This window comes from Sitophilus oryzae, unplaced genomic scaffold, assembly GCF_002938485.1.
Source record: "Sitophilus oryzae breed Bouriz unplaced genomic scaffold, Soryzae_2.0 scaffold_1693_pilon_pilon, whole genome shotgun sequence".
Taxonomy (NCBI): Eukaryota; Metazoa; Arthropoda; class Insecta; order Coleoptera; family Curculionidae; genus Sitophilus; species Sitophilus oryzae.
The window spans coordinates 449,551-463,946 of record NW_022146383.1 but is presented as its reverse complement, the minus strand read 5'-3'; the positions used below and the strand labels follow the sequence as shown (position 1 = coordinate 463,946).

Here is a 14,396-nt window from a genome sequence, read left to right as displayed (position 1 = left end):
GTTCTCACTCCTAAGGAAGCAGTTTAGACGGCCGATCGGGCATATATTGGTGTTGCTGCTGTGGACGATCTGCCTGTGGAAGTGCCCAATGTGCCTGGGGGCATCCAGCAGGAAAGTGCAATTTCTGTTTTTCGTTATATTTTTTTTTGCACCACGTGAGTACCAATAACCTCCCAAGGGCTACATTTTCCCGCCAAATCGCCGAAATTAGCCAAGGCCAAGCCTTCCTCAACGGTCAAAACTTCCGCTTTTGACAAGCAGGAATCTGCATTACCCACAGTGACAGTTGACAGACCCTAGTTGACGTCTTTGACATAAAGTCAATTACAGGATTTTGTAATAGAAGTTTTTGATCCTGAACATAGGCAAATGTTTTGACTGAGGTGCAGTTTTGGTTGCCTATCGACTTCTGTCACCGTTATTGATTTTTTTTAATCAGCTGTTCGGCTCAAGTGATATCTGACAGTTCGTTTTAATTAAAAAAAAAAGAGAATTATTTATCCCTTTACCTGTTTTTATTAGGTTTAAGAGCATTATTTGTGGAATTTTTAAGTAAGTTTTGAATTTTTGGTTATAGTTACGTAATAGAGACGTTCTAACAAGTGCATAAACATAAACATTGCATTATCCTTGCAAATCTTTTACTTATTGAGCAATTTATGTACTTTGTTATAATTTGTTTTATATGTGTTTTATAGATTTCTAAGCAATATGTCACTTACTCCGAAACAAATTAAAACAATCATTGATGAATCTAAAGCAGCCCAAGAGCGCGTTCAACATCTTGAACAGGTGTTGACAGCAAACATGGCAAGGCAACAGGTTGATAGTTACCGAGTTCCGAAAATTCCTACATTCTGTCGGGCTGATCCTGCACTGTGGTTCATGCAGGTAGAAATTTCACTTCGGAATGCTCGGATTACAAGCGAAACTACCAAAGCTGACAGTATGTTAGCAGCTCTCGATGTTGAGGTACTTGGCAGTGTTAAGGATATCATTGCCATGAGTCCACCTCCTCCTGACATTTTTGAAAAGCTCAAGGAAAGAATCATTAAGACATTTGCTGTATCTAATGAAGCCAAGCTGAGACAACTTTTAAAGGGGCAGGTGTTAACAGACGGTAAGCCATCCTTAATTTTAAGCCGACTTCGCAATCTTAATGTTAACAACGCGGTTGATGATTCAATTCTCAAGTCATTATTTTTAGAACAGCTACCCGAGCAGCACCGAGGCATTGTCATATCAAATACGGCAACCTTAGATGCCATGGCTGAGTTGGCTGATCAACTTGCGGATATTTCTAGCTCGTCTCCGTGTAATCCTCAAATTAATGCTGTTAATGCTGAGCTTTCCGCCTCCCAGGCGCAAATTCAGTCACTAATTGAATGCGTAAAAGGACTTACCGTTAAAGTAGATGCAATAGAGCGACAATCGCGGTCGCGTTCCAAGTCTAGAAGTAACTCTCGGTCGCAAGATAAATCTCGGGATAAAGAAAAGCCTAATTTGTGTTATGCACACCGGAAATACCCCGAAAATCCAACGTCGTGCCGAAGTTGGTGCACGGAGTATGCGGGTTGGAAAGAGAAAAAAAACTAAAGGTGCCTCCCCGCGCGGCGACAGTGGTGGAGGGTACCAGTACGTCGTGTCGTCTTCACATTCGCGATAGAAAAACAGGGCAATATTTTTTAGTCGATACGGGCGCGGACATTTCGTTAGTTCCCGCTGACTTAAAAATTAAAGTCGCACCCGCTAAACTTAAACTTTTCGCGGCTAATGATACGCGCATAGACACCTATGGCGAATCTCACCGCGAGTTAGATTTTGGGTTGCGTCGACCCATCAAGTGGAACTTCTGCATCGCGGCTGTGCCTTATGCCATAATCGGAGCAGACCTTTTAAACCACCACGGGTTAATTGTCGATTTAAAAAAGCGGCGGGTTATCGATTCAACAACCGGTAGTTTCTCGCTCGGAAATTATAGCTCTGCGTCGATGCAATCAATTCATTGTTTTAATCCGAATATTTCAGTTTCACATTTGTTGGCAAAATTTCCTGAAATTACTGGCGCATGTTCACCATCACCTCCGGTAAACCAGAGTGTTTTTCACCATATTATTACAAGCGGTCCACCCGTTGCTGAGCAGGCCCGTAGGCTTACACCAGAAAAGCTCAAACATGCCAAAGCGGAAATTAATGCGCTCGTTGAAGCGGGCATTTGTCGCCCATCGAGTAGTCCGTGGGCCAGCCCGGCACAAATGGTGATGAAAAAAGATGGTACATGGCGCCTATGCGGGGATTATCGCCGGCTAAACGCCGTCACAATTCCCGATAGGTATCCGACCCCTCATCTTCACGATTGTTCTCTAAACCTAAGCGGTAAAACGATTTTTTCGTCCTTGGACTTACAAAAGGCATACCATCAAATTCCAATGGCGCCAGAAGACGTAAATAAAACAGCAATTATAACTCCTTTTGGTTTATATGAGTATTTGTTCATGACATTTGTGCTTGCGGAATGCTGGCCAGTCATTCCAAAGATACATTAATCAAGCTTTGGGTGATTTGGATTATGTGTTTATTTATATTGATGACATTTTGGTAGCATCATCGTCTTCCAAACAACATTCTATGCATTTAGAGGTAGTGTTCCAGAGGCTTAAAGAGTTTCACCTCCGCCTGAACGTTGATAAATGTGTTTTTGCCGTGCCAGAATTAGAATTTTTAGGTTACTTGATTAACGAAAAGGGCACTCGACCCACAGCTGAGAAAATCGAGGCAATATGTAAGTTTGAGAGACCTAAAACGGTCGCCTCCCTGCGCCGGTTTCTTGGAATGTTAAATTTTTATCGGCGATGCCTTCGCAACGCCGCAACTACTTTCGCCCCGCTCAATACGTATCTGGTAGGTGCGGGGAAAAACGACCAACGGGAAATAGTGTGGACTTCGGAAGCCACGCAAGCATTCGAAAAAGCAAAAAGCGATTTGGCAAACGCAACTCTTTTGGCCCACCCTCGTATCGATGCGGATATTAGACTGGTTACGGACGCGTCGGATTTTTGCATGGGAGCAGCTCTAGAGCAGTCTTTTGCTGATGGCTGGGAACCGTTAGCGTTCTTTTCCCAAAAATTCTCGCCCGCCCAGACTAAATATAGCGCGTATGATAGGGAACTCACTGCTGTTTACACCGCGATTAAATATTTTAGACATTTTTTGGAAGGTCGCGAATTTCGTGTGTATACCGACCACAGACCGTTAATATTCGCATTTAAACAGCGTAGTGATAAAGCGTCGCCCCGTCAATTACGGCAATTATCTTTTATTTCCGAATTTACCACGGAATTTGTCCACTTGGCTGGTGCTGAGAATGTAGTGGCCGATTCACTTTCTCGAATAGAGGCCCTCCGATTGCCTCTAGAATTTGATTTAAATGAACTTGCTGAGCAACAGGTGGTTGACGAACAGTTAACAGCCATTAAAACGTCTCAGGACCACCCGTTAAAACTCCAAAAAATCCAGTGGGGACCGGACAATGTTGCACTGGATTGCGAAATTTCGGGTGAAGCAATTCGTCCATACGTGCCTAAATCGCTTCGGGAGAGAGTTTTTCGCATGGTGCACCACCCAGCACACCCCAGTGCTAAAGTCACCGATCGCCTTATTCGTCAGAGGTATGTGTGGCCAAACATGCAACGAGATGCTAGGTCATGGTGCAAAACCTGCACGGACTGTCAGGCATCCAAGGTAACTAGACACGTGAAAACCCTTCCAGATCAGTTCGTTGCCCCTGATGGTCGTTTTGACCAAGTACACATAGATATTGTGGGACCATTACCACAACATGACGGCTACATGTACTGTCTGACGATGGTTGATAGGTTTTCGCGCTGGGTGGAAGCAACCCCGATTAAAGATATGTCAGCAGATACGATCGCTCGCACCTTTTTCAACACGTGGATTTCTAGATACGGGTCGCCCAAATGCATCACGACAGATCAAGGCTCACAATTCGAATCAAGATTGTTTCACGCGCTATTAAATCTGATCGGAACGCAACGTATTCGGACTACACCGTATCATCCCCAATCAAACGGCCTAATCGAGCGTTGGCATCGTGTCTTCAAAGCGGCCATTATGTGTCATGCTAAAGAAAATTGGGTCCGCATACTTCCAACAATTCTGTTGGGTTTGCGAGCCCATGTTCGATCCGACACTGGGGCCTCCCCAGCGGAATTTCTGTTTGGTACCACCTTGCGACTTCCGGGTGAATTTTTCCTCCCAGAAGACATCACACCGGACCCAATGTTTTTCATAGAAGAATTTAGAGAGTATATGCGCCAGGTGCGAGCAGTTCCAACTGCGCACAAAAACAAAAATAGAATCTTTTATTTTAAAGAATTACACGAATGTTCACACGTATTTTTGCGCAACGTAGCCAAAAAGGCTTTAGAACGCCCTTACTCAGGCCCGCATAAGGTTGTCCGTCGCGTTTCTGATCGCGTGTTCGAAATTGACGTAAATGGAAAAGTTAAGGCTGTTTCCGTGGAATTGTTGAAACCTGCCTTTTTTGTGCCTGATGATCTTGATTCTGCAGGTGCCTCTACAGCGACTAGCCAGCCAGTATTAAGAACATATTCGCGCTCAAACAAAAAGGTAACATTCGCACCCAACACAAAGTAAAGATTTCGTGTTTTATCGAGTTTTCTTTTTCTTTATAAAGCTCGATCAATGATTGTCGTAATTTGTTGTTCCTATAGCGCAATATTTATTTATGTGAAATACATGTTTTTTTCTTTTTTCGTTTTTGTTGAAAGATAAGTACTAATGTACCTGTACTGCGTACCTTTTCTAAGTTAATTTTTAAGCCAAATTTTGTTAATTAGTTAAGTTTTTTTTTGTGTGTCGTTATCACTGGAAGGGGAGTGTATGGGGACTGGTATTGTCATCTCACTTTAATCTTTGTTTTCTCTGTCAATTCATCTCGATTGGAGAGGGTTGGCAACACTGCCCGGGAGTGAGCAACAAGAACGAAATCGACACACATCACTTTGTATAATGCTGATGTAAATTGAACATTTTTTGTAGGAAATAAAGAGTTAAGTTTCTCGCAGTGTTCAGGATTATTGCAAGTTAAGTGCGAACATCCCTCTGGACCCTACAAACCGATTTATTACAAGGAACTTGGGCTTCTTTTTCGTTAGTATATTCTGTGTATTTTAATGTATCCTGTAAAATAGGACAGTTGGTTATAGATTGACGACCGTTTAAGCTTTTTTTTTCTTTACGATATTTATATCTATCTAGGCTAGATAAATTGCTAATTTAAAAGTAAATAATGTTCAATTGGACATAGAAGAGCGAGCCTGCAGAACGAAATATTTTCTTTGCTGTGTGTTCATTCTGAAAAATATTTTCTTCTCAAAAACACAATAGCAAAAGTGGTATAAATTTCGGCAGAGTCAAATCCATCGAAGTTTTCTATAAAGGCAATATTGTGAATGGGATTGCCGTGAAATACGAGCTCGTATATCACGATCTTTAATGCTTGAAATTATTTTAAATCATTTCCGCCGGTGTAAACTCTCATGGAATTGGTAAGAAGTATTGTAGCTTTGTCCAGAAAAACGATTTTTTATAAAAACCAAGCAAAATATTTCTGAAATTTTTGTGCGCAATTCTTGGATATTCTCACAGACCGGCATTTTTAAATACAGTCCAACCGAAATAATTACATCTTAAAAGTTTTTATGACGCCGAACTTTTAAATCGGCTTTTTCTCCGATAGGCCGTATAATCTTTTTAATTAGTTTATCACTAATAAAGTTTTCGGAGTTGAAATTATTTCGAGAGGGTGTTACCACATAACCATTTATTACTATCCCTACCTAGAATTACTCAAAAGGAATTTTTATCTAGTCCCTTCATCAATTTCGTTGATGTTATTTTTTAACTAAATATGTCAATCTTCTGGGTTCGAGGGTTCCGCACAAATTTGTGGGTACATGTATAAATAGACTTTAAATGAAGACTTCAATAATATGTCCCGATTGTCTGTACAGACGGAAAAACTTTTTTATTATGGACATTTTGCTGACTCTTATATTACGGTTTTAATTTCAACTCGATACCTCCACGCGATCCCGAGATAAAAGGTCTTGAGAGAAAGACGGACAGACAATAAAGTGATCCTACAAGGGTTCCGTTTTTTTCCTTTCCAGGTACGGAACCCTAAAAACAATTTTTGACAATTTATCTCCTAAGAAGCGAAGGTTCGGGGTAAAAATTTCCATAAAACCTCGTGACGCGCTGCCTTTAGATACGTCAAAGTTGGCACAAAGGTGCAAAAAAGACTAAATACCCCAGTGCAGTTATGAAATTTACCATGTTGAAATTGCGAAAATTTTTAGAAAGCTGCAACTATTGAAAACAGTTAGCATTAGTATCCCTTATTAACATACTAAAAGTCCCCATTTGTCCGGTGTGTGCGTCATCAAAAAAAATCGGCCGCCATCTTGAATTTTTGTACTTTTTGGGAAAAAATGTAAATAACTCGAAAACGATGCGTTATAGTAAAAAACTTCAAGAGGTAAAAATTAAAGAGAATAAAAAACTCTACTAGAATCAATAAAAAACAGTTTATTATCATAACGCAGTGACGTACAAAATTTTTTTGAAAATCCAGCAATTTTTAAATGGAATCACCGAAATGCAAATTACTAATTCTTTAAGCTTATTAACAAATAACATGGATATTTAGCATCAATTCAACTAAAATACAATCCTTGTGACATTTCCAAGAAATATTTATTGGTGGTTTAATAATATTTCAAAATTAAGAAAAATTGTAAAAGTGTATCCTTTTAAAAATTACAATTAATTAATTATTTAAAATACATGTGTACTAATAATGTGCGAAAGATGCCTCCACCTTGTCCCGATCGGGGCTATTTGCACTTAAACCAAGGTATTTTTGTTAAAGTTTTGTAAACAACTTATTTTTAAAAATACAGTGACAGTTTGAAAAATTAGGCTACAGATACTGATTGGTTAGTTTTATTACTGCATTATCGGACAAAAAATTCTATTTTTATGCTTCGGCCTGGAAAATCCAAACCTCACAGAGTAACTGACATCGGTAATATGCAGAACAAGATTGGTGACATGAAGCATTCACTCTTATTTGCACATGCTATATGAGGATGTGATACAACCTCGTGCTTCTTTAAAAAAGGTAAACTGGCGACTCTCAAAACGTTGCAAAAAGATCCTCATCTGCGACAAATTACATCAATTTTTTTAGATCCTGCAGCACAAAAATCTGAGCTTGTCGAAGCTAGTGGAAATACATTCTTATTTTTATTATATGATCGACATAGGCTAGCAAAAGATTCAGATCAGTTGAGGTATTATAAATATAAAACCCTTACATCTCGTCAGGTACTTAGTAAAAATTTTGATTTAGCTACACCTCCAACAACTAACGCAGCTGAAAATCATTATTATATATCATTTACAAATGCAGTATTGGCTAAATAACGGAAAAGGCAACAGAATGGGGATGGACTAAAAAAACGGATACCTTAGTTCCAAAAACAACGTCAAACGCAGTGGCACCACAATTTGTATTGAAAATGATTTACTGTAATTGCAAATCTGGATGTAATAAACTATGAACATGTTTAAAATCCAATATGCCCTGTTCAAGCTTGTGTGGTAACTGTAATGGTATTTCTTGCGACAACAAACAAATCTCGGTCGATGAAGAACAAATCGAATAAAATTGTAAACTTCATTTTTTTTCTAGAGATGACAGTTTGAAAAGTTAGGTTACAAGTTGGTAACACATTTTTATTAAAATGGTCATAATTTGAATTATTGTTATTCGATTTGTAGGGGTATGTTTATAATGTATTTATCATAATGAAAAAGTGTTAAGATCGTAGATGAAATTTATGTCAAAAAGACATTCGCAAGTCCTACATTTTATTTTTTTCTTCCAACCTGTAGCCTAATTTTTCAAACTGTCACTGTATGTATTTTTAAAAACAAGTTATTTACAAAATGGTAACAAAGAGACCTTGGTTTAAGTGCAAATAGCCCCGACCGGGACAAGGTGTAGGCTGCTTTCGTACATTATTAGTACATATGTATTTAGTAAAGAATAGCTTTTACAATTTTGGTTAATTTTGAAATATTATTAAACTACCAATTAATTATTTCTTGAAAATATCACAAGAATTTTATTTTAGTTGAATTGATGCTAAATATCCATGTTATTTCTTAATAAGCTTAAAAATTTAGTAATTTGCATTTCGGTGATTCCTTTTAAAAATTGCTCGATTTTCAAAAAAATTTTGTACGTCACTGCGTCAGAATAATAAATCATTTTTTATTGACTCTGATAGAGTTTTTTATTTCCTTTAATTTTTATCTCTTGGAGTTTTTCGCTATAACGCACGGTTTTCGAGTTATTAACATTTTTTCCCAAAAAGTACCAAAATTCAAGATGGCGGCCGATTTTTTTTGATGACGCACACACCGGACAAATGGGGACTTTTAGTATGTTAATAAGGGTTACCAATGCTAACTATTTTCAATGGTCGCAGCTTTCTAAAAATTTTTGCAAATTCAAAATTATTTGCACTGGCCTATAAAAGTAACACATTAGTGACGATTAACTGCATTTTTAAAAAATCTATATTTCCTTAGGGAATAAAATTTTGTAGGTAATTACAAAATATGCTCCTTGGTGGCGCTCCTCGCTGATTGCCCGAAAAACTGGAACCGAGAACTCTCTGGCCTCCTCCAGATAAAGTGTTTATTATCCATGATTTCTTAGAGCGTCCTTAATTTCGGGTTATTTAACTTTAGTCCCTTTCTTAATAGGTTTTTAGGCAGAGCGCTGGCCTCTAAATATTTTACAGGTTGTTTGGAGTCGCCAAATTCCGAAACTGCGCGCTCTCTACACAGAAAACTTTTAATTTTATTTTAATTAGTTTGATTTGAGTTGTCGACGAGAATTTAGAGGCGAGTTTTCGGCCCAAGAATTTACTTTTTGACGAAGGTATTATTATTAATAAAGTGCTTTATTTCTATGAAAATGTTTCTTGGAATTGTTTACTTTTCAGACCCTTACAATCTTTTTCTAGATTATGACGTGTCAATAGACTTCTAGATTATTATTGGTGTCAATAGTGTATCTACCATATTTGCGTTGAATGCTTAGAGAAATAGCCGAAAAATATCGTACCACTGCTTGACGCATTTTGAAGAAGCATAGTTACTGCGAGTACTGCGTACTCTGTAGATTTTAATGAGTCTAAAATTTAGAATATTCTTGATAGATTCCTGTAGAAGAAAATGTTAATCAATTTGTTATATTGTAATATAATTTGTGATTGTTGTGCTGGATTTAAATTTTTGGTTAATTTAGTATTTTTGTATATCTTATACAGGGTGGCCCATAGAAAACGTTCCGCAAGGCATTACGGCCAGAGTATTCCTTCTTTAAAAAAATCCAAAAACACGTCAATTTTGTTTGTGAGGGGGACAACTTATCTAAGCGGGGCTGTCATCCCCCAAGTTTTTTCAAATGGGTAGGGGGGTCAAGTGGCACGAAATCGCAATGAAAAGAGCTTTCTATTCTCTATATTTCCCCGCTTCGTTTTTGAAAATCGGTCGAGGCGTTGAGAAAATATGAAGGATTGAAATTTAAAAAGTTTATTTAAACATTTATCAGAGTAAATGATAAGGATAAATTCCTTCGACCAATTTGCTGTTTTTTATTTCTAGATGGTTGCGCATTTTTTCACTTGCCACAAGGTTGAACGATCAGGTGCGGTAGTTGCTAGATAGATGTTCTGTGACTTGTACGTTGAAGTTCTTCTCAATATCGTTAAACTGACCCACAATAGAATTTCCAAAAATACCAGCCCACATGTTCAATTTCTGAGGGTTTTGTGTGTGCACCTCGTGAAAAACCCTGGGGTTGTCCTCGGCCCAGAACCGACAGTTGTGCCGATTAACTACACCGTTCAAAAAGAAAGTACACTCATCTGAAAAACACACATTAAATAGGAAATTATTATCATTCGCCACTCGTTCATTCATAGTTTCACAAAATTGCAAGCGACAATCAAAATCGTCTTCGTTGAGTTCTTGTACCAACTGAATTTTGTAAGGGTGGAACTTGTGTTTTTTTCCTTTGGACAAGTGTCGTAAGTTCGTACGATCACGTACGATTCACGCCGGTCCAATTGGCTAATTGTACTCAGCGTACTCTCCATGGCAACTTGGCCCAATATGAATACCTCCATAGCTTCATTTACTACAGAATTTTTCCTCTGCCTCTTTTTATTCATAACGGAACCAGTTTCGCGAAATTTTGCTACTAACTAGCGAACAATTTTGCCATAAAGGTGTTTGTCAGGATGGCCTTCATTGAATATCTGCGCAACCCGATACATTCATTATTTTTAAAATAAAGTTCGATTATTTCCACTTTTTATGGAAGTGAGTACACCATAGTTGCTAAAAAGTTTAACGATATTGAGAAGAACTTCAACGCACAAATCACAGAACAGCTATCTAGCAACTACCGCATCTGATCGTTCAACCTTGTGGCAAGTGAAAAAATGCGTAAACATCTAGAAATAATAAGAAAAAGCAGCAAAATGGTCCAAGGAATTTATCCTTATCATTTACTCTGATAAATGTTTAAATAAACTTTTCAAATTTCAATCCTTCATATTTTCTCATTGACTCGATCGATTTTCAAAAACGAAACGGGAAAGTATAGAGAATAGAAAGTCCTTTTCATTGCGGTACCACTTGACCCCCCTTCCCATTTGAAAAAATTGGGAGATGACACCCCCGCTTAGAGGGTTGAAGATTTTGCAATCATTTTTGGGGCAAAAGTTGTCCCCCTCACAAACCAAATTGACGTTTTCGATGGGTCACCCTGTATATCAAAAGCGTATAAACGTACAAACTATTCAAAATTAAAAATTATCTTTACTTTAAGGAGCTCTTTAAAATGACTCAAATTAGTTTTGCTCTAAAATATGAAACTTTTATCATCTCTCACGTGATTTCCTAAGTTCAGGTCGGCGGTGCAACACACGGTATGTTTTTTGCACACGCTGTAGAAGATTTTATTATAAATATAAACCAAAATCAATTCGGCCATAAATTGGTAATTAATTTCCCGTGTTTCGAATTTGCTCAGGTAAGACGTTGAAATTGAATTTGGGCCAACAACAGCAACACGGCCGGCGCTCCGACAACTACCGACAATTTATAATAATTATTGTCCTTTATCTATTAGCCGGCGACAAGGTAATCCTTTTGCGGGGCTGCCGCTTGTTTATAGGACGCTCGGCCTTAGCAGGAATCGTCTCACTGCCGGCTAATATCCTGCCAGCACCGGGATAAGCTTCCCTGAACCCGTCTTACCTTCATCGACCGTCATAATTCTTGCTTAGTGTCAACTTTTTCTTTCCGAAACACCTCAGTCTTATTGTTTTTCTGCTCTCGTTTGTTATTTTTTGTGCTGAGTGAAACATACATCTTAAACTAAGAAGGAGAAACTTTATTTAAAAAAAAAATAATTAGAATAATTTTTTATTCGACAAAACAGTACTAGAAATGTACGAAAATGTCGATACTTTTATGTTAGATACTCAATTTAGTACTGGTTTTATCAAATAGTAAATGAGAGGCAGAGCTGTAACTTTTGAGGCTATGTTTTTGTAAGCACTTTCTACAGGGTGTTTCAAAAAACATGTGCCATCTCTTGTGGATAGATTCCTAAAGTAAAAATAATATTCATTTTTTATAAATCGAAAAAAGATGATACGAAAAAAAGCAGAATCAGACCTATGTTGATATAAAAATTAATTTTATTTTTCTCGTCTCCCCACGAGGTGGCGCATGTTTTTTAAAACACCCTGTATATTCCTGGTTTAGTAAAAGCAAAATAATAATGTTTTTCTTTTTGTTTCAAATTATTGTAACGAAGATTTTTTGTTTCTAAATCTAATGTTGCGGCTGTCATGGCCTAAAAATAGATTTATTTTGAAAGAGACGCTTTTTGAAAATCATGCAGATTCGTTCTTGAAGCCCAATTTCCTTATCAAGCCAGTACTGCCAACTGTTCCGTATTGCGATAACCTCGGACACATCCCAGTCTAAATATCTAAATTACTGTTGTACCAGTACCCGTTCGAATACGTAACTTAATGTAATTTTGAGTTTTGGTTCGATTCATTTTATTTTTGTTTTGTTTTACGCGGTTTGTATATAAACAGTTCAATCGTCGGTCGTCTCTTTGTGCTTCTTAGAATACAGAGTGAGTGTACGTCCCTTGATTCAACGCATCTTTCTTTAACCAAGTGTTCTTATACAGGGTGCTCTAATATTCCGAGGACATAGAACTACTGCGTATTTTTGAAATCGAAATAAGTTTATTGCACACAATTTACCTCTAAACAAATGCTTCGTTTGTTCGTTAGAGGGCATCAAATTTTAAAAATGTAAACACATTTTTTAAGATATTTTACTAACCGATATTACGATTTGAATGAGATTTTGGGTGTCTTTGTTTTTCTAACATTTACTGACTCACATATAACTTTCATAAAAATCAAGAAAAAGTACAGGAAGGATGAAATCTACCCCCCCTATTTTTTTTTGGAAATATTCTTTATATTTTGGAAGGTAAATTGTGCCCAATTATTTTGACTTCAAAAATGCGCAGTAGTTTTATGTTTACGGAATATTGAGACACCCTGTATAAGGTGGACAACTTTTTAATAGCAGAGTTTTATGAGCCCTTAAAAAAATATTCTAAGTAGAATGTATCATATTATTGGTGAAAAAAACTAATAAATAAATAAAAATAATTAAAAAACATCTCAAAAAATGTTGTTAATCCTATATTATGTTATTATTTTCATATTAATACAATTAGAAATCTTCGAACTTATTTTAAACGTGTTCTCTATCCATATCCATCCAAATAAATCACAAAGAACCGCCCTGTATACACTATATATGTTATATTATATTTCTAGAATGAACAATCAACTTTGGTTCGTACGAGCGCTGCTAACAATTGCTCTTTTCACCGAATTATCGAACGCAACGTGCACCTCGAGCGTAGCCATAACTACCTGTTCGTGGGACAGCCTCAAAGAGCACAAACCTCTACGCCTTGACAACTACAAACAATACCTCAGCATTTCCAAAGGAAACTTGGAACTAATACCGAGCGACAGTTTCAAATTTCTGCCGCAATTGGCGATTTTACAAGTGAAGTACAACAAAGTGCGAAAATTAGACGACGACTCGTTTAAAGGACTTAACGCTCTCCAGGAGCTCAATCTATATGACAACAGGCTCACATTGATCAGTAGCAAAGTTTTTAAAACACTGCCTCTCTTAGAAAAACTTGACCTAGGCATGAATAAAATAAGCAATATTGAAGACGGAGCTTTCGATAGCCTATCAAAACTGAAGCATTTAAATCTAGGATTCAATAATTTAAAAGTTATACCAAAAACAATAAATTCTCTCATTAATTTACAAATTTTGAATTTAAATAACAACCAAATAAGTTCACTCAAAGCAAATACATTTACTTCACTGAAGAAACTCGAAACCCTTCAATTAAACGACAATAATATTCAGTCAATCGAAAGGAATTTCTTTAAACATTTCAACAGTTTATCTAAGTTAGATTTAAGCTCGAACTACTTAGCTAATTTAGATGTGGAAGACTTGAAAGAAGGCGCTGTGAAATTATCAGCTATCAAGTTATCGATAAATAGTTTTAAATGTGATGTTTTGAGTCAAATTGTGTCAAAATTCAAAAGATATAATATCGAAGTTACTCGAGGAGTGTCGAAGAGTAAAAATAACATTGAAGGAATAACATGCATTGCCAAATAAATCTATTATTTTTTTATTTGTGTCTCTATTTTGTACTACTTTTCAATTATAAGTGAGTGTTTTATTTTACAACTATTAAATCTGTTTCGTTTCATAATAATTGCTGTAAAAGCAAAGTGTTTTATTTACTTTATGATGAGCTTATTTAGTGCTCAGATATCTGTACATATCTTTACAAAAATAAACAAATAATTTTAAAGATAATTAAATATTAATCAGAATTATCAATCAATTAAATTATATTTGGTATTTTCCTTATATTTTTCATATATATTTCGATTTTTTAGATATAAAAATATACGCGACGTTTTCCTTCAAGGTAAAAAGAACAAAAATTCTCAGTTTTCATCTTCTCATAAACAACTTATGACGCCCCAGAGGGTACGAAGTCGTAAAGAAGAACAGGTTTTTCGCAAGATTATATCATCTTAGATTTCTATTGGATATTT

The 14,396-nt window shown here is 36.7% G+C and overlaps 2 protein-coding genes across 3 annotated transcripts; both read left to right on the top strand.

The window, feature by feature from the left end:
• The first annotated feature begins 146 nt into the window (after positions 1-146).
• On the top strand, positions 147-1,612 carry LOC115880984. Its single transcript, XM_030898330.1, has 2 exons — positions 147-552; positions 699-1,612. The coding sequence occupies exon 2, from the start codon at positions 712-714 to the stop codon at positions 1,594-1,596; it is 885 nt and encodes a 294-aa protein (XP_030754190.1). The 5' UTR covers positions 147-552; positions 699-711; the 3' UTR covers positions 1,597-1,612.
• Positions 1,613-12,156: 10,544 nt separating this feature from the next.
• On the top strand, positions 12,157-14,039 carry LOC115880985 (leucine-rich repeat-containing protein 4B-like). 2 transcript variants are annotated; one of them, XM_030898331.1, is made up of 2 exons: positions 12,157-12,346; positions 13,071-14,039. In XM_030898331.1, exon 2 carries the CDS (start codon positions 13,072-13,074, stop codon positions 13,945-13,947), a length of 876 nt encoding a protein of 291 aa, XP_030754191.1. In that variant the 5' UTR covers positions 12,157-12,346; position 13,071; the 3' UTR covers positions 13,948-14,039. The 2 variants fall into 2 exon arrangements, with proteins under 2 accessions (XP_030754191.1, XP_030754192.1); XM_030898332.1 differs by having other exon boundaries at positions 12,157-12,352.
• Positions 14,040-14,396: the final 357 nt, after the last annotated feature.

Coding starts and splice junctions, on each gene's coding strand:
- LOC115880984 (XM_030898330.1), top strand. CDS start 712: ATGTCACTTACTCCGAAACAAATTAAAACAATCATTGATGAATCTAAA.
- LOC115880985 (XM_030898331.1), top strand. CDS start 13,072: ATGAACAATCAACTTTGGTTCGTACGAGCGCTGCTAACAATTGCTCTT.